Source organism: Trichomonas vaginalis, chromosome III, assembly GCF_026262505.1.
Source record: "Trichomonas vaginalis G3 chromosome III, whole genome shotgun sequence".
Taxonomy (NCBI): Eukaryota; Parabasalia; order Trichomonadida; family Trichomonadidae; genus Trichomonas; species Trichomonas vaginalis.
The window spans coordinates 19762061-19783319 of record NC_067205.1 but is presented as its reverse complement, the minus strand read 5'-3'; the positions used below and the strand labels follow the sequence as shown (position 1 = coordinate 19783319).

The following is a 21259-nucleotide window of genomic DNA, read 5'->3' as shown; positions in this document are numbered from 1 at the left end:
TTGTTTTATTTGTTTATATTTATAAATTGTTATATTATTCATCTAGTTATATTTTTCTTTGAATACAATGCTTGGATTATCTTTATCTTCTCGAGTTAAAAATAAATCATCATCAACAGGATCTGTCGTTATAAAAGTACCTTACAAATAATTTATTTGTTTCATCATTTATGGAGTTTGGAGTTACCCAGAGAAATGTATTATCATTACATTGAATACAATAATATAATTTGTTATTATCAGCTCGATGAGAAGTAACACGTACAATAGATTTCCCAGACATTATAAAAAATGAATAATTCTGAACAACTAAACTTGTGAATTAACAAAATTAAAACATAAATATTAAATATTTGATGAATGTATCATTGAATTTCACTGAAAGTTTTACCCCCATCCTTTTTATTACTTTTGCAATGAGTCAAAAAACTCATTGTTTAAGTGCAATTAATTGCATTCGAGAAGTATTCCCATAGCGATGCTGATCAAGATAGTGTTTGGAACCTTTATTATGAAGGAATTAGTCCTCCTTCCGAAGTTTTTACCGGTGAAGTTGAAAAAGTCACAGCAGCATCTAACAAATGCTTTGCATACATCTGCAAGTTTACCAATCTTCAAGATAGAGCAGTTAAATTCGAATATACAAAAGATTACTCGATTTTACTTTGCGAAAACGTTTTTTCAAAAGGTTCAGGTACAGTATATATTCAAAGTTATAGTAAAAATAACATTATTATTGATAAATTCTGTTCATTTGAAAGTCAAACTCCATCAGTTGGCCAATTTACTTATTTATATGGCGAAATTAACAGTACACTCCTCCAAGGATCAATTTGTAATGGAGGAAATAGTTCAGTAGATTTAATGATTTACCAATCTCAAGGTTTTACATCACTTTCAAAAACAAACGTTTCTAACTGTATTTCAGTACGATGTACAGGTTTTAGTTATGATGATGTTGAATCAACAGTAAATGTTTCATTTTGTAATTTTGAGAATTTAAAAGCAGCTTTCTGTATTATTACTGGGTTTTCTTGTCAAGGAAGAATTGACCGATGTAATTATATAAATAATTCTCAAGAAGGATATGAAGGATTAGTTGATGTTTCTTTTAGTAGACTTGATATTTTCAATTCATCTTTCCAAAACAATCAACAGAATAACAAAGGAGTTTTATTTGAAGCATATTATGGACAAATTTATATACATCAATGTAGTATTGATGATTTATCAACTGATAGAACAGTTGATACAACAGAGAGAGGAACAGAATCATTTAAGAATAATTTAACATTCATTGGATTACGTCCATGTGAAGGAAATCTTGAAATAGTATTATTATTTGTTCCAAAGAAAGAAAATAAAATTTGTTCTTCTTTTAAATCCATAAATTTTCTTTTTGGTAAATTTGATATTTCACTTGTTTTATTGATTAAACGATAAAAATTTCAATTACACAAGTATGCACTTTTCACATCCTGACATACGAACAATATTATTTTACATGTTTTTTTAGAAGTACTCCAACTCTCAAAATTTTATGGTTTTTGAGCGACCAAAATTGTAATAAATAAAATATTTATTTAGTAATATTAGGAATAAACCTATGTTAAAAATCGTAAACCATTCAAAAAAATCTGACATCGCCAAAAAATATTACTCAGTATATATTGCTTATAAACGTGAACATGAAATTTTTGAAAAATATTTCTGAAAGAAAATACGTTATTTGACACTTTAGAAAAAAATTAAATTTCGAAAATTTTATTAAAATTTAAATATCTCGAAACTTTGGAATGCTTTGTAATTTTTGGGATCGAGGGTTATTAAAATATTTTAGCTAAATCATTTATTTTTATGCAAGTTATGTCTTTTAATTCAGTATATATTCTAATAAATTTTCTTAATTAATTCCTTTAAACTCATATTCATTTCAATTTCTTATCACATAAGTTATACATTCATTATAGTTAAAACTTTTCAAATCCTTCCAATGGAATTTTTATCAAATAATTTCGCCCAATTCCAAGTTTGAAATCATCGATATTGGAGAATAATACTTGTCCTAATCTTTATTGAGTTTTCCACTAAGCTATTTAAGTCTTATGGCTAATATATCCTCAAAATTATTATTTATTATATGCCTTGGCATAAATAGACACCATTTCCTAATATAAAATCGTTTAAAATTCATTTCCACTCAAATCTAGTTAAATTTATTATAATATAGTCATCTCAAAATCGCAGTTGAATAGCAATTCAATTTTTTGAGAGAAAAAACGTAGTCTTTTCTCATAATGCTGCATGTCTTTCTCATAAATTTATAACAGTATGCATCATGGATTGCTTGGTTTTATTAAAAATTTGCAATTTGGTTCACATTTTTAATCATGAATATTTAGAAGTCACTCAACTCAGGGTTCCACATGTAGATTTATTCAAGGAGTAATAATGAAAAATTTAGATAATACTAGCTGAGCTTATATCATATGTGTGAGATAATGAGTGATTTATGAGTAAGGAATTATATTGATAATAATATTATAATAAATTTAACTAGATTTGAGTGGAAATGAATTGTAAACGATTTTATACTAGGAAGATATTTAAGGTAGCTTGAAAATACGTGAGTTACAAAATAAATTTCGATTATATACAATGCATAGATGAATTAGACAAACATGATAATATGTCTATTTTTGTCTTGCTATCACCTCCTTTTTTTGTGTAATATTCATAATAAATTTCATAATCTTTTTATTTGCCACAAATGAATATATCGAGATGTTACCATTGATGTTCCTAGTCAAGCACGCATATTAAAGTGGAAAATTGTGAAAGTTTTCAACTTAATAATTTAATTAATTTTGTATTTAACATTTGAGAGAGTTTTAATATTTGGTACAAGTATGTTTAAGGTAGCTTAATTTAAATAAGTATAGCGAACAAAAATGCGAGCGGTGTTAACGAAATCCTACATTTTCAAAATAATTTTGTAAGAAACAATTCTAATTCAAATTTCATATTAGAAAGTATATCAGAAGAAGCCGAAGATCAATTATTTAATGAATCACCAATTAAAAAATCTATTAATAATAAAATTTCTGAAATAATTCCATCACAAGACCAATTACAGCTTGACGACATTACAGAAGAAAAATCCGAAATAAATACATCAATAATTTCCACAAATACAAAAAATTCATATTCATATCTTGAAGAAGAAGAAAAAGAAGATAATTTCGAGTTTTATCCAGAATATGACTATTACAAACCTCGTCAACCTTACGAAAAACCTAAGAAAGGCTCAAAAAGAGTCAAAAGAAAACCAAATGCTGCATTTATTGAAGAACAACAAGAATTAAACACAGGAATTGATATTGATATTGAATATGAATATTCATATGAAGAAGAAAACAACGAAGAAGTTTTGTTTCTTGGAATTCCAAAAGACGGAGTTTATGCTAGTGATGACGATCATCGTGGCTTTCGTGTTAGTAAATATCCTAAACTGAACAGATACGAAACAGATCCAGATAAATATCAGGTCATTTCGACAATGAATTATCGATCTCGACTTTCAGAGTCAGTTTTGTCTAATGAAACATATCTATTTGAGTTCAACCATATATTCGATAGTGACCCAGATAAAATATCCCCTTTAACTCTTAAAAACGGATCAAGATTTATATTCTCTTCATCAAGTGATGATGAATCCGGACTCAAACAAGACAAATTCAATACACCAAAGAAGTATAATTACAATACACCTAAAATTAGCAAATCAACAACAAAAATTTCACAAAAAGAAAATTATCAACAATCAACTCCAAAAACAACAACAAATAAAGAAACCCATTCAAAAACCTCGCCTTTTAAACGAAAATTCCTTGATAATTCTAGTTCAGATGATGATAATTATAAATCTACTCCCAGAATCAAAAGAGATAATGCCAAATCAGCCTATAATTATAATAATAAGTTCCTTAAAGGAATTGATTAATTGTTTTATTTGTTTATATTTATAAATTGTTATATTATTCATCTAGTTATATTTTTCTTTGAATACAATGCTTGGATTATCTTTATCTTCTCGAGTTAAAAATAAATCATCATCAACAGGATCTGTCGTTATAAAAGTACCTTACAAATAATTTATTTGTTTCATCATTTATGGAGTTTGGAGTTACCCAGAGAAATGTATTATCATTACATTGAATACAATAATATAATTTGTTATTATCAGCTCGATGAGAAGTAACACGTACAATAGATTTCCCAGACATTATAAAAAATGAATAATTCTGAACAACTAAACTTGTGAATTAACAAAATTAAAACATAAATATTAAATATTTGATGAATGTATCATTGAATTTCACTGAAAGTTTTACCCCCATCCTTTTTATTACTTTTGCAATGAGTCAAAAAACTCATTGTTTAAGTGCAATTAATTGCATTCGAGAAGTATTCCCATAGCGATGCTGATCAAGATAGTGTTTGGAACCTTTATTATGAAGGAATTAGTCCTCCTTCCGAAGTTTTTACCGGTGAAGTTGAAAAAGTCACAGCAGCATCTAACAAATGCTTTGCATACATCTGCAAGTTTACCAATCTTCAAGATAGAGCAGTTAAATTCGAATATACAAAAGATTACTCGATTTTACTTTGCGAAAACGTTTTTTCAAAAGGTTCAGGTACAGTATATATTCAAAGTTATAGTAAAAATAACATTATTATTGATAAATTCTGTTCATTTGAAAGTCAAACTCCATCAGTTGGCCAATTTACTTATTTATATGGCGAAATTAACAGTACACTCCTCCAAGGATCAATTTGTAATGGAGGAAATAGTTCAGTAGATTTAATGATTTACCAATCTCAAGGTTTTACATCACTTTCAAAAACAAACATTTCTAACTGTATTTCAGCAGCTTCTACAGGTTTTGATTATATTGAAAGTGAATCAACAGTAAATGTTTCATTTTGTAATTTTGAGAATTTAAAAGCAACTGGTTGTGGTATTACTTCGTTTTCTCATTGTCAAGGAAGAATTGACCGATGTAATTATATAAATAATTCTCAGAGAAAAATTCTGGATTAGTTTATATTTCTATAGATAGACTTGATATTTTCAATTCATCTTTCCAAAACAATCGACAGAATAATGGATTTTTATTTAATGCAGATTGGGTGGACAGATTTATATACATCAATGTAGTATTGATGATTTATCAACTAATGGAACAGTTGATGTATCCGATCAAGGAACAGAATCATTTAAAATATTTTTACTACATTGATTTTAGTATATGTGCAAGAGATTTGAATATGAAATATTATTTGTACCAAAGAAAGAAAATAAAATTTGTTCTTCTTTTAAATCCATAAATTTTCTTTTTGGTAAATTTGATATTTCACTTTTGTTTATTGATTAAACGATAAAAATTTCAATTACACATGCTTTCCACTTCCTGACATACTCATCACACATACGTGTATAGTAATCCTGAACTGTTTAATGTTTTGTCCTTTATTTCTATAGGTTGCAGCCTTAATCGCCTGATTTTTTTTTGACAAATATATAATAAGAATCTTCGGACAACTGTCAAAAAAAAAGTTATTTGCCAAGTTTCAGAAGCATTTCCATACATGAGGGTTAAGACAAGACTTAAGAATCCACGATCAACATTAGGTAAATCTATCAAAGAAATTTTAAATCGAGCAGGCAAGCGACAAATTTCACATCCAAAGCAAAACCAAACTTACGAAAACGATGATTCTGCATCAGAAAGTCGGCGAAGTAGTACAAGAATTAACGAAATCCTACATTTTCAAAATAATTTTGTAAGAAACAATTCTAATTCAAATTTCATATTAGAAAGTATATCAGAAGAAGCCGAAGATCAATTATTTAATGAATCACCAATTAAAAAATCTATTAATAATAAAATTTCTGAAATAATTCCATCACAAGACCAATTACAGCTTGACGACATTACAGAAGAAAAATCCGAAATAAATACATCAATAATTTCCACAAATACAAAAAATTCATATTCATATCTTGAAGAAGAAGAAAAAGAAGATAATTTCGAGTTTTATCCAGAATATGACTATTACAAACCTCGTCAACCTTACGAAAAACCTAAGAAAGGCTCAAAAAGAGTCAAAAGAAAACCAAATGCTGCATTTATTGAAGAACAACAAGAATTAAACACAGGAATTGATATTGATATTGAATATGAATATTCATATGAAGAAGAAAACAACGAAGAAGTTTTGTTTCTTGGAATTCCAAAAGACGGAGTTTATGCTAGTGATGACGATCATCGTGGCTTTCGTGTTAGTAAATATCCTAAACTGAACAGATACGAAACAGATCCAGATAAATATCAGGTCATTTCGACAATGAATTATCGATCTCGACTTTCAGAGTCAGTTTTGTCTAATGAAACATATCTATTTGAGTTCAACCATATATTCGATAGTGACCCAGATAAAATATCCCCTTTAACTCTTAAAAACGGATCAAGATTTATATTCTCTTCATCAAGTGATGATGAATCCGGACTCAAACAAGACAAATTCAATACACCAAAGAAGTATAATTACAATACACCTAAAATTAGCAAATCAACAACAAAAATTTCACAAAAAGAAAATTATCAACAATCAACTCCAAAAACAACAACAAATAAAGAAACCCATTCAAAAACCTCGCCTTTTAAACGAAAATTCCTTGATAATTCTAGTTCAGATGATGATAATTATAAATCTACTCCCAGAATCAAAAGAGATAATGCCAAATCAGCCTATAATTATAATAATAAGTTCCTTAAAGGAATTGATTAATTGTTTTATTTGTTTATATTTATAAATTGTTATATTATTCATCTAGTTATATTTTTCTTTGAATACAATGCTTGGATTATCTTTATCTTCTCGAGTTAAAAATAAATCATCATCAACAGGATCTGTCGTTATAAAAGTACCTTACAAATAATTTATTTGTTTCATCATTTATGGAGTTTGGAGTTACCCAGAGAAATGTATTATCATTACATTGAATACAATAATATAATTTGTTATTATCAGCTCGATGAGAAGTAACACGTACAATAGATTTCCCAGACATTATAAAAAATGAATAATTCTGAACAACTAAACTTGTGAATTAACAAAATTAAAACATAAATATTAAATATTTGATGAATGTATCATTGAATTTCACTGAAAGTTTTACCCCCATCCTTTTTATTACTTTTGCAATGAGTCAAAAAACTCATTGTTTAAGTGCAATTAATTGCATTCGAGAAGTATTCCCATAGCGATGCTGATCAAGATAGTGTTTGGAACCTTTATTATGAAGGAATTAGTCCTCCTTCCGAAGTTTTTACCGGTGAAGTTGAAAAAGTCACAGCAGCATCTAACAAATGCTTTGCATACATCTGCAAGTTTACCAATCTTCAAGATAGAGCAGTTAAATTCGAATATACAAAAGATTACTCGATTTTACTTTGCGAAAACGTTTTTTCAAAAGGTTCAGGTACAGTATATATTCAAAGTTATAGTAAAAATAACATTATTATTGATAAATTCTGTTCATTTGAAAGTCAAACTCCATCAGTTGGCCAATTTACTTATTTATATGGCGAAATTAACAGTACACTCCTCCAAGGATCAATTTGTAATGGAGGAAATAGTTCAGTAGATTTAATGATTTACCAATCTCAAGGTTTTACATCACTTTCAAAAACAAACGTTTCTAACTGTATTTCAGTACGATGTACAGGTTTTAGTTATGATGATGTTGAATCAACAGTAAATGTTTCATTTTGTAATTTTGAGAATTTAAAAGCAGCTTTCTGTATTATTACTGGGTTTTCTTGTCAAGGAAGAATTGACCGATGTAATTATATAAATAATTCTCAAGAAGGATATGAAGGATTAGTTGATGTTTCTTTTAGTAGACTTGATATTTTCAATTCATCTTTCCAAAACAATCAACAGAATAACAAAGGAGTTTTATTTGAAGCATATTATGGACAAATTTATATACATCAATGTAGTATTGATGATTTATCAACTGATAGAACAGTTGATACAACAGAGAGAGGAACAGAATCATTTAAGAATAATTTAACATTCATTGGATTACGTCCATGTGAAGGAAATCTTGAAATAGTATTATTATTTGTTCCAAAGAAAGAAAATAAAATTTGTTCTTCTTTTAAATCCATAAATTTTCTTTTTGGTAAATTTGATATTTCACTTGTTTTATTGATTAAACGATAAAAATTTCAATTACACAAGTATGCACTTTTCACATCCTGACATACGAACAATATTATTTTACATGTTTTTTTAGAAGTACTCCAACTCTCAAAATTTTATGGTTTTTGAGCGACCAAAATTGTAATAAATAAAATATTTATTTAGTAATATTAGGAATAAACCTATGTTAAAAATCGTAAACCATTCAAAAAAATCTGACATCGCCAAAAAATATTACTCAGTATATATTGCTTATAAACGTGAACATGAAATTTTTGAAAAATATTTCTGAAAGAAAATACGTTATTTGACACTTTAGAAAAAAATTAAATTTCGAAAATTTTATTAAAATTTAAATATCTCGAAACTTTGGAATGCTTTGTAATTTTTGGGATCGAGGGTTATTAAAATATTTTAGCTAAATCATTTATTTTTATGCAAGTTATGTCTTTTAATTCAGTATATATCTAATAAATTTTCTTAATTAATTCCTTTAAACTCATATTCATTCAATTTCTTATCACATAAGTTATACATTCATTATAGTTAAAACTTTCAAATCCTTCCAATGAATTTTTATCAAATAATTTCGCCCAATTCCAAGTTTGAAATCATCGATATTGGAGAATAATACTTGTCCTAATCTTTATTGAGTTTTCCACTAAGCTATTTAAGTCTTATGGCTAATATATCCTCAAAATTATTATTTATTATATGCCTTGGCATAAATAGACACCATTTCCTAATATAAAATCGTTTAAAATTCATTTCCACTCAAATCTAGTTAAATTTATTATAATATAGTCATCTCAAAATCGCAGTTGAATAGCAATTCAATTTTTTGAGAGAAAAAACGTAGTCTTTTCTCATAATGCTGCATGTCTTTCTCATAAATTTATAACAGTATGCATCATGGATTGCTTGGTTTTATTAAAAATTTGCAATTTGGTTCACATTTTTAATCATGAATATTAGAAGTCACTCAACTCAGGGTTCCACATGTAGATTTATTCAAGGAGTAATAATGAAAAATTTAGATAATACTAGCTGAGCTTATATCATATGTGTGAGATAATGAGTGATTTATGAGTAAGAATTATATTGATAATAATATTATAATAAATTTAACTAGATTTGAGTGGAAATGAATTGTAAACGATTTATACTAGGAAGATATTTAAGGTAGCTTGAAAATACGTGAGTTACAAAATAAATTTCGATTATATACAATGCATAGATGAATTAGACAAACATGATAATATGTCTATTTTTGTCTTGCTATCACCTCCTTTTTTTGTGTAATATTCATAATAAATTTCATAATCTTTTTATTTGCACAAATGAATATATCGAGATGTTACCATTGATGTTCCTAGTCAAGCACGCATATTAAAGTGGAAAATTGTGAAAGTTTTCAACTTAATAATTTAATTAATTTTGTATTTAACATTTGAGAGAGTTTTAATATTTGTACAAGTATGTTTAAGGTAGCTTAATTTAAATAAGTATAGCGAACAAAAATGCGAGCGGTGTTAACGAAATCCTACATTTTCAAATAATTTTGTAAGAAACAATTCTAATTCAAATTTCATATTAGAAAGTATATCAGAAGAAGCCGAAGATCAATTATTTAATGAATCACCAATTAAAAAATCTATTAATAATAAAATTTCTGAAATAATTCCATCACAAGACCAATTACAGCTTGACGACATTACAGAAGAAAAATCCGAAATAAATACATCAATAATTTCCACAAATACAAAAAATTCATATTCATATCTTGAAGAAGAAGAAAAAGAAGATAATTTCGAGTTTTATCCAGAATATGACTATTACAAACCTCGTCAACCTTACGAAAAACCTAAGAAAGGCTCAAAAAGAGTCAAAAGAAAACCAAATGCTGCATTTATTGAAGAACAACAAGAATTAAACACAGGAATTGATATTGATATTGAATATGAATATTCATATGAAGAAGAAAACAACGAAGAAGTTTTGTTTCTTGGAATTCCAAAAGACGGAGTTTATGCTAGTGATGACGATCATCGTGGCTTTCGTGTTAGTAAATATCCTAAACTGAACAGATACGAAACAGATCCAGATAAATATCAGGTCATTTCGACAATGAATTATCGATCTCGACTTTCAGAGTCAGTTTTGTCTAATGAAACATATCTATTTGAGTTCAACCATATATTCGATAGTGACCCAGATAAAATATCCCCTTTAACTCTTAAAAACGGATCAAGATTTATATTCTCTTCATCAAGTGATGATGAATCCGGACTCAAACAAGACAAATTCAATACACCAAAGAAGTATAATTACAATACACCTAAAATTAGCAAATCAACAACAAAAATTTCACAAAAAGAAAATTATCAACAATCAACTCCAAAAACAACAACAAATAAAGAAACCCATTCAAAAACCTCGCCTTTTAAACGAAAATTCCTTGATAATTCTAGTTCAATGATGATAATTATAAATCTACTCCCAGAATCAAAAGAGATAATGCCAAATCAGCCTATAATTATAATAATAAGTTCCTTAAAGGAATTGATTAATTGTTTTATTTTTTATATTTATAAATTGTTATATTATTCATCTAGTTATATTTTTCTTTGAATACAATGCTTGGATTATCTTTATCTTCTCGAGTTAAAAATAAATCATCATCAACAGGATCTGTCGTTATAAAAGTACCTTACAAATAATTTATTTGTTTCATCATTTATGGAGTTTGGAGTTACCCAGAGAAATGTATTATCATTACATTGAATACAATAATATAATTTGTTATTATCAGCTCGATGAGAAGTAACACGTACAATAGATTTCCCAGACATTATAAAAAATGAATAATTCTGAACAACTAAACTTGTGAATTAACAAAATTAAAACATAAATATTAAATATTTGATGAATGTATCATTGAATTTCACTGAAAGTTTTACCCCCATCCTTTTATTACTTTTGCAATGAGTCAAAAAACTCATTGTTTAAGTGCAATTAATTGCATTCGAGAAGTATTCCCATAGCGATGCTGATCAAGATAGTGTTTGGAACCTTTTTATGAAGGAATTAGTCCTCCTTCCGAAGTTTTTACCGGTGAAGTTGAAAAAGTCACAGCAGCATCTAACAAATGCTTTGCATACATCTGCAAGTTTACCAATCTTCAAGATAGAGCAGTTAAATTCGAATATACAAAAGATTACTCGATTTTACTTTGCGAAAACGTTTTTTCAAAAGGTTCAGGTACAGTATATATTCAAAGTTATAGTAAAAATAACATTATTATTGATAAATTCTGTTCATTTGAAAGTCAAACTCCATCAGTTGGCCAATTTACTTATTTATATGGCGAAATTAACAGTACACTCCTCCAAGGATCAATTTGTAATGGAGGAAATAGTTCAGTAGATTTAATGATTTACCAATCTCAAGGTTTTACATCACTTTCAAAAACAAACGTTTCTAACTGTATTTCAGTACGATGTACAGGTTTTAGTTATGATGATGTTGAATCAACAGTAAATGTTTCATTTTGTAATTTTGAGAATTTAAAAGCAGCTTTCTGTATTATTACTGGGTTTTCTTGTCAAGGAAGAATTGACCGATGTAATTATATAAATAATTCTCAAGAAGGATATGAAGGATTAGTTGATGTTTCTTTTAGTAGACTTGATATTTTCAATTCATCCAAAACAATCAACAGAATAACAAAGGAGTTTTATTTGAAGCATTAAAAAATATACATCAATGTAGTATTTGAAACAACTGATAAACAACAACAGAGAGACAGAATCATTTAAAAAAAACATTCATTTGATTACCATGTGAAGGAAATCTTGAAATAGTATTATTCAGAAAGAAAAATAAAATTTGCTTCAAAATAAATTTTCTTTTTGGTAAATTGATATTTCACTTGATTAAAACGATAAAAATTTCAATTACACAAGTATGCACTTTTCACATCCTGAACACAAATTATTTTACATGTTTTTAGAAGTACCAACTCTCAAAATTTATGGTTTTGACCAAAAAATAAAAAATATTTAAGTAATATTAGGAATAAACTATGTTAAAAATCGTAAACCATTCAAAAAAATCTGACATCGCCAAAAAATATTACTCAGTATATATTGCTTATAAACGTGAACATGAAATTTTTGAAAAATATTTCTGAAAGAAAATACGTTATTTGACACTTTAGAAAAAAATTAAATTTCGAAAATTTTATTAAAATTTAAATATCTCGAAACTTTGGAATGCTTTGTAATTTTTGGGATCGAGGGTTATTAAAATATTTTAGCTAAATCATTTATTTTTATGCAAGTTATGTCTTTTAATTCAGTATATATTCTAATAAATTTTCTTAATTAATTCCTTTAAACTCATATTCATTTCAATTTCTTATCACATAAGTTATACATTCATTATAGTTAAAACTTTTCAAATCCTTCCAATGGAATTTTTATCAAATAATTTCGCCCAATTCCAAGTTTGAAATCATCGATATTGGAGAATAATACTTGTCCTAATCTTTATTGAGTTTTCCACTAAGCTATTTAAGTCTTATGGCTAATATATCCTCAAAATTATTATTTATTATATGCCTTGGCATAAATAGACACCATTTCCTAATATAAAATCGTTTAAAATTCATTTCCACTCAAATCTAGTTAAATTTATTATAATATAGTCATCTCAAAATCGCAGTTGAATAGCAATTCAATTTTTTGAGAGAAAAAACGTAGTCTTTTCTCATAATGCTGCATGTCTTTCTCATAAATTTATAACAGTATGCATCATGGATTGCTTGGTTTTATTAAAAATTTGCAATTTGGTTCACATTTTTAATCATGAATATTTAGAAGTCACTCAACTCAGGGTTCCACATGTAGATTTATTCAAGGAGTAATAATGAAAAATTTAGATAATACTAGCTGAGCTTATATCATATGTGTGAGATAATGAGTGATTTATGAGTAAGGAATTATATTGATAATAATATTATAATAAATTTAACTAGATTTGAGTGGAAATGAATTGTAAACGATTTTATACTAGGAAGATATTTAAGGTAGCTTGAAAATACGTGAGTTACAAAATAAATTTCGATTATATACAATGCATAGATGAATTAGACAAACATGATAATATGTCTATTTTTGTCTTGCTATCACCTCCTTTTTTTGTGTAATATTCATAATAAATTTCATAATCTTTTTATTTGCCACAAATGAATATATCGAGATGTTACCATTGATGTTCCTAGTCAAGCACGCATATTAAAGTGGAAAATTGTGAAAGTTTTCAACTTAATAATTTAATTAATTTTGTATTTAACATTTGAGAGAGTTTTAATATTTGGTACAAGTATGTTTAAGGTAGCTTAATTTAAATAAGTATAGCGAACAAAAATGCGAGCGGTGTTAACGAAATCCTACATTTTCAAAATAATTTTGTAAGAAACAATTCTAATTCAAATTTCATATTAGAAAGTATATCAGAAGAAGCCGAAGATCAATTATTTAATGAATCACCAATTAAAAAATCTATTAATAATAAAATTTCTGAAATAATTCCATCACAAGACCAATTACAGCTTGACGACATTACAGAAGAAAAATCCGAAATAAATACATCAATAATTTCCACAAATACAAAAAATTCATATTCATATCTTGAAGAAGAAGAAAAAGAAGATAATTTCGAGTTTTATCCAGAATATGACTATTACAAACCTCGTCAACCTTACGAAAAACCTAAGAAAGGCTCAAAAAGAGTCAAAAGAAAACCAAATGCTGCATTTATTGAAGAACAACAAGAATTAAACACAGGAATTGATATTGATATTGAATATGAATATTCATATGAAGAAGAAAACAACGAAGAAGTTTTGTTTCTTGGAATTCCAAAAGACGGAGTTTATGCTAGTGATGACGATCATCGTGGCTTTCGTGTTAGTAAATATCCTAAACTGAACAGATACGAAACAGATCCAGATAAATATCAGGTCATTTCGACAATGAATTATCGATCTCGACTTTCAGAGTCAGTTTTGTCTAATGAAACATATCTATTTGAGTTCAACCATATATTCGATAGTGACCCAGATAAAATATCCCCTTTAACTCTTAAAAACGGATCAAGATTTATATTCTCTTCATCAAGTGATGATGAATCCGGACTCAAACAAGACAAATTCAATACACCAAAGAAGTATAATTACAATACACCTAAAATTAGCAAATCAACAACAAAAATTTCACAAAAAGAAAATTATCAACAATCAACTCCAAAAACAACAACAAATAAAGAAACCCATTCAAAAACCTCGCCTTTTAAACGAAAATTCCTTGATAATTCTAGTTCAGATGATGATAATTATAAATCTACTCCCAGAATCAAAAGAGATAATGCCAAATCAGCCTATAATTATAATAATAAGTTCCTTAAAGGAATTGATTAATTGTTTTATTTGTTTATATTTATAAATTGTTATATTATTCATCTAGTTATATTTTTCTTTGAATACAATGCTTGGATTATCTTTATCTTCTCGAGTTAAAAATAAATCATCATCAACAGGATCTGTCGTTATAAAAGTACCTTACAAATAATTTATTTGTTTCATCATTTATGGAGTTTGGAGTTACCCAGAGAAATGTATTATCATTACATTGAATACAATAATATAATTTGTTATTATCAGCTCGATGAGAAGTAACACGTACAATAGATTTCCCAGACTTATAAAAAATGAATAATTCTGAACAACTAAACTTGTGAATTAACAAAATTAAAACATAAATATTAAATATTTGATGAATGTATCATTGAATTTCACTGAAAGTTTTACCCCCATCCTTTTTATTACTTTTGCAATGAGTCAAAAAACTCATTGTTTAAGTGCAATTAATTGCATTCGAGAAGTATTCCCATAGCGATGCTGATCAAGATAGTGTTTGGAACCTTTATTATGAAGGAATTAGTCCTCCTTCCGAAGTTTTTACCGGTGAAGTTGAAAAAGTCACAGCAGCATCTAACAAATGCTTTGCATACATCTGCAAGTTTACCAATCTTCAAGATAGAGCAGTTAAATTCGAATATACAAAAGATTACTCGATTTTACTTTGCGAAAACGTTTTTTCAAAAGGTTCAGGTACAGTATATATTCAAAGTTATAGTAAAAATAACATTATTATTGATAAATTCTGTTCATTTGAAAGTCAAACTCCATCAGTTGGCCAATTTACTTATTTATATGGCGAAATTAACAGTACACTCCTCCAAGGATCAATTTGTAATGGAGGAAATAGTTCAGTAGATTTAATGATTTACCAATCTCAAGGTTTTACATCACTTTCAAAAACAAACGTTTCTAACTGTATTTCAGTACGATGTACAGGTTTTAGTTATGATGATGTTGAATCAACAGTAAATGTTTCATTTTGTAATTTTGAGAATTTAAAAGCAGCTTTCTGTATTATTACTGGGTTTTCTTGTCAAGGAAGAATTGACCGATGTAATTATATAAATAATTCTCAAGAAGGATATGAAGGATTAGTTGATGTTTCTTTTAGTAGACTTGATATTTTCAATTCATCTTTCCAAAACAATCAACAGAATAACAAAGGAGTTTTATTTGAAGCATATTATGGACAAATTTATATACATCAATGTAGTATTGATGATTTATCAACTGATAGAACAGTTGATACAACAGAGAGAGGAACAGAATCATTTAAGAATAATTTAACATTCATTGGATTACGTCCATGTGAAGGAAATCTTGAAATAGTATTATTATTTGTTCCAAAGAAAGAAAATAAAATTTGTTCTTCTTTTAAATCCATAAATTTTCTTTTTGGTAAATTTGATATTTCACTTGTTTTATTGATTAAACGATAAAAATTTCAATTACACAAGTATGCACTTTTCACATCCTGACATACGAACAATATTATTTTACATGTTTTTTTAGAAGTACTCCAACTCTCAAAATTTTATGGTTTTTGAGCGACCAAAATTGTAATAAATAAAATATTTATTTAGTAATATTAGGAATAAACCTATGTTAAAAATCGTAAACCATTCAAAAAAATCTGACATCGCCAAAAAATATTACTCAGTATATATTGCTTATAAACGTGAACATGAAATTTTTGAAAAATATTTCTGAAAGAAAATACGTTATTTGACACTTTAGAAAAAAATTAAATTTCGAAAATTTTATTAAAATTTAAATATCTCGAAACTTTGGAATGCTTTGTAATTTTTGGGATCGAGGGTTATTAAAATATTTTAGCTAAATCATTTATTTTTATGCAAGTTATGTCTTTTAATTCAGTATATATTCTAATAAATTTTCTTAATTAATTCCTTTAAACTCATATTCATTTCAATTTCTTATCACATAAGTTATACATTCATTATAGTTAAAACTTTTCAAATCCTTCCAATGGAATTTTTATCAAATAATTTCGCCCAATTCCAAGTTTGAAATCATCGATATTGGAGAATAATACTTGTCCTAATCTTTATTGAGTTTTCCACTAAGCTATTTAAGTCTTATGGCTAATATATCCTCAAAATTATTATTTATTATATGCCTTGGCATAAATAGACACCATTTCCTAATATAAAATCGTTTAAAATTCATTTCCACTCAAATCTAGTTAAATTTATTATAATATAGTCATCTCAAAATCGCAGTTGAATAGCAATTCAATTTTTTGAGAGAAAAAACGTAGTCTTTTCTCATAATGCTGCATGTCTTTCTCATAAATTTATAACAGTATGCATCATGGATTGCTTGGTTTTATTAAAAATTTGCAATTTGGTTCACATTTTTAATCATGAATATTTAGAAGTCACTCAACTCAGGGTTCCACATGTAGATTTTTCAAGGAGTAATAATGAAAAATTTAGATAATACTAGCTGAGCTTATATCATATGTGTGAGATAATGAGTGATTTATGAGTAAGGAATTATATTGATAATAATATTATAATAAATTTAACTAGATTTGAGTGGAAATGAATTGTAAACGATTTTATACTAGGAAGATATTTAAGGTAGCTTGAAAATACGTGAGTTACAAAATAAATTTCGATTATATACAATGCATAGATGAATTAGACAAACATGATAATATGTCTATTTTTGTCTTGCTATCACCTCCTTTTTTTGTGTAATATTCATAATAAATTTCATAATCTTTTTATTTGCCACAAATGAATATATCGAGATGTTACCATTGATGTTCCTAGTCAAGCACGCATATTAAAGTGGAAAATTGTGAAAGTTTTCAACTTAATAATTTAATTAATTTTGTATTTAACATTTGAGAGAGTTTTAATATTTGGTACAAGTATGTTTAAGGTAGCTTAATTTAAATAAGTATAGCGAACAAAAATGCGAGCGGTGTTAACGAAATCCTACATTTTCAAAATAATTTTGTAAGAAACAATTCTAATTCAAATTTCATATTAGAAAGTATATCAGAAGAAGCCGAAGATCAATTATTTAATGAATCACCAATTAAAAAATCTATTAATAATAAAATTTCTGAAATAATTCCATCACAAGACCAATTACAGCTTGACGACATTACAGAAGAAAAATCCGAAATAAATACATCAATAATTTCCACAAATACAAAAAATTCATATTCATATCTTGAAGAAGAAGAAAAAGAAGATAATTTCGAGTTTTATCCAGAATATGACTATTACAAACCTCGTCAACCTTACGAAAAACCTAAGAAAGGCTCAAAAAGAGTCAAAAGAAAACCAAATGCTGCATTTATTGAAGAACAACAAGAATTAAACACAGGAATTGATATTGATATTGAATATGAATATTCATATGAAGAAGAAAACAACGAAGAAGTTTTGTTTCTTGGAATTCCAAAAGACGGAGTTTATGCTAGTGATGACGATCATCGTGGCTTTCGTGTTAGTAAATATCCTAAACTGAACAGATACGAAACAGATCCAGATAAATATCAGGTCATTTCGACAATGAATTATCGATCTCGACTTTCAGAGTCAGTTTTGTCTAATGAAACATATCTATTTGAGTTCAACCATATATTCGATAGTGACCCAGATAAAATATCCCTTTAACTCTTAAAAACGGATCAAGATTTATATTCTCTTCATCAAGTGATGATGAATCCGGACTCAAACAAGACAAATTCAATACACCAAAGAAGTATAATTACAATACACCTAAAATTAGCAAATCAACAACAAAAATTTCACAAAAAGAAAATTATCAACAATCAACTCCAAAAACAACAACAAATAAAGAAACCCATTCAAAAACCTCGCCTTTTAAACGAAAATTCCTTGATAATTCTAGTTCAGATGATGATAATTATAAATCTACTCCCAGAATCAAAAGAGATAATGCCAAATCAGCCTATAATTATAATAATAAGTTCCTTAAAGGAATTGATTAATTGTTTTATTTGTTTATATTTATAAATTGTTATATTATTCATCTAGTTATATTTTTCTTTGAATACAATGCTTGGATTATCTTTATCTTCTCGAGTTAAAAATAAATCATCATCAACAGGATCTGTCGTTATAAAAGTACCTTACAAATAATTTATTTGTTTCATCATTTATGGAGTTTGGAGTTACCCAGAGAAATGTATTATCATTACATTGAATACAATAATATAATTTGTTATTATCAGCTCGATGAGAAGTAACACGTACAATAGATTTCCCAGACATTATAAAAAATGAATAATTCTGAACAACTAAACTTGTGAATTAACAAAATTAAAACATAAATATTAAATATTTGATGAATGTATCATTGAATTTCACTGAAAGTTTTACCCCCATCCTTTTTATTACTTTTGCAATGAGTCAAAAAACTCATTGTTTAAGTGCAATTAATTGCATTCGAGAAGTATTCCCATAGCGATGCTGATCAAGATAGTGTTTGGAACCTTTATTATGAAGGAATTAGTCCTCCTTCCGAAGTTTTTACCGGTGAAGTTGAAAAAGTCACAGCAGCATCTAACAAATGCTTTGCATACATCTGCAAGTTTACCAATCTTCAAGATAGAGCAGTTAAATTCGAATATACAAAAGATTACTCGATTTTACTTTGCGAAAACGTTTTTTCAAAAGGTTCAGGTACAGTATATATTCAAAGTTATAGTAAAAATAACATTATTATTGATAAATTCTGTTCATTTGAAAGTCAAACTCCATCAGTTGGCCAATTTACTTATTTATATGGCGAAATTAACAGTACACTCCTCCAAGGATCAATTTGTAATGGAGGAAATAGTTCAGTAGATTTAATGATTTACCAATCTCAAGGTTTTACATCACTTTCAAAAACAAACGTTTCTAACTGTATTTCAGTACGATGTACAGGTTTTAGTTATGATGATGTTGAATCAACAGTAAATGTTTCATTTTGTAATTTTGAGAATTTAAAAGCAGCTTTCTGTATTATTACTGGGTTTTCTTGTCAAGGAAGAATTGACCGATGTAATTATATAAATAATTCTCAAGAAGGATATGAAGGATTAGTTGATGTTTCTTTTAGTAGACTTGATATTTTCAATTCATCTTTCCAAAACAATCAACAGAATAACAAAGGAGTTTTATTTGAAGCATATTATGGACAAATTTATATACATCAATGTAGTATTGATGATTTATCAACTGATAGAACAGTTGATACAACAGAGAGAGGAACAGAATCATTTAAGAATAATTTAACATTCATTGGATTACGTCCATGTGAAGGAAATCTTGAAATAGTATTATTATTTGTTCCAAAGAAAGAAAATAAAATTTGTTCTTCTTTTAAATCCATAAATTTTCTTTTTGGTAAATTTGATATTTCACTTGTTTTATTGATTAAACGATAAAAATTTCAATTACACAAGTATGCACTTTTCACATCCTGACATACGAACAATATTATTTTACATGTTTTTTTAGAAGTACTCCAACTCTCAAAATTTTATGGTTTTTGAGCGACCAAAATTGTAATAAATAAAATATTTATTTAGTAATATTAGGAATAAACCTATGTTAAAAATCGTAAACCATTCAAAAAAATCTGACATCGCCAAAAAATATTACTCAGTATATATTGCTTATAAACGTGAACATGAAATTTTTGAAAAATATTTCTGAAAGAAAATACGTTATTTGACACTTTAGAAAAAAATTAAATTTCGAAAATTTTATTAAAATTTAAATATCTCGAAACTTTGGAATGCTTTGTAATTTTTGGGATCGAGGGTTATTAAAATATTTTAGCTAAATCATTTATTTTTATGCAAGTTATGTCTTTTAATTCAGTATATATTCTAATAAATTTTCTTAATTAATTCCTTTAAACTCATATTCATTTCAATTTCTTATCACATAAGTTATACATTCATTATAGTTAAAACTTTTCAAATCCTTCCAATGGAATTTTTATCAAATAATTTCGCCCAATTCCAAGTTTGAAATCATCGATATTGGAGAATAATACTTGTCCTAATCTTTATTGAGTTTTCCACTAAGCTATTTAAGTCTTATGGCTAATATATCCTCAAAATTATTATTTATTATATGCCTTGGCATAAATAGACACCATTTCCTAATATAAAATCGTTTAAAATTCATTTCCACTCAAATCTAGTTAAATTTATTATAATATAGTCATCTCAAAATCGCAGTTGAATAGCAATTCAATTTTTTGAGAGAAAAAACGTAGTCTTTTCTCATAATGCTGCATGTCTTTCTCATAAATTTATAACAGTATGCATCATGGATTGCTTGGTTTTATTAAAAATTTGCAATTTGGTTCACATTTTTAATCATGAATATTTAGAAGTCACTCAACTCAGGGTTCCACATGTAGATTTATTCAAGGAGTAATAATGAAAAATTTAGATAATACTAGCTGAGCTTATATCATATGTGTGAGATA

General features: G+C 27.0%; 1 protein-coding gene across 1 annotated transcript; it reads left to right on the top strand.

The window, feature by feature from the left end:
• Positions 1-5652: 5652 nt before the first annotated feature.
• Positions 5653-6237, top strand: TVAGG3_0732250 (uncharacterized protein; the record flags this gene model as incomplete). The annotated part of the gene is made up of 1 exon (XM_051244576.1): positions 5653-6237. A coding segment is annotated over one exon (585 nt), but the record flags the coding sequence as incomplete, so codon positions are not given.
• Between the last annotated feature and the right edge of the window lie 15022 nt (positions 6238-21259).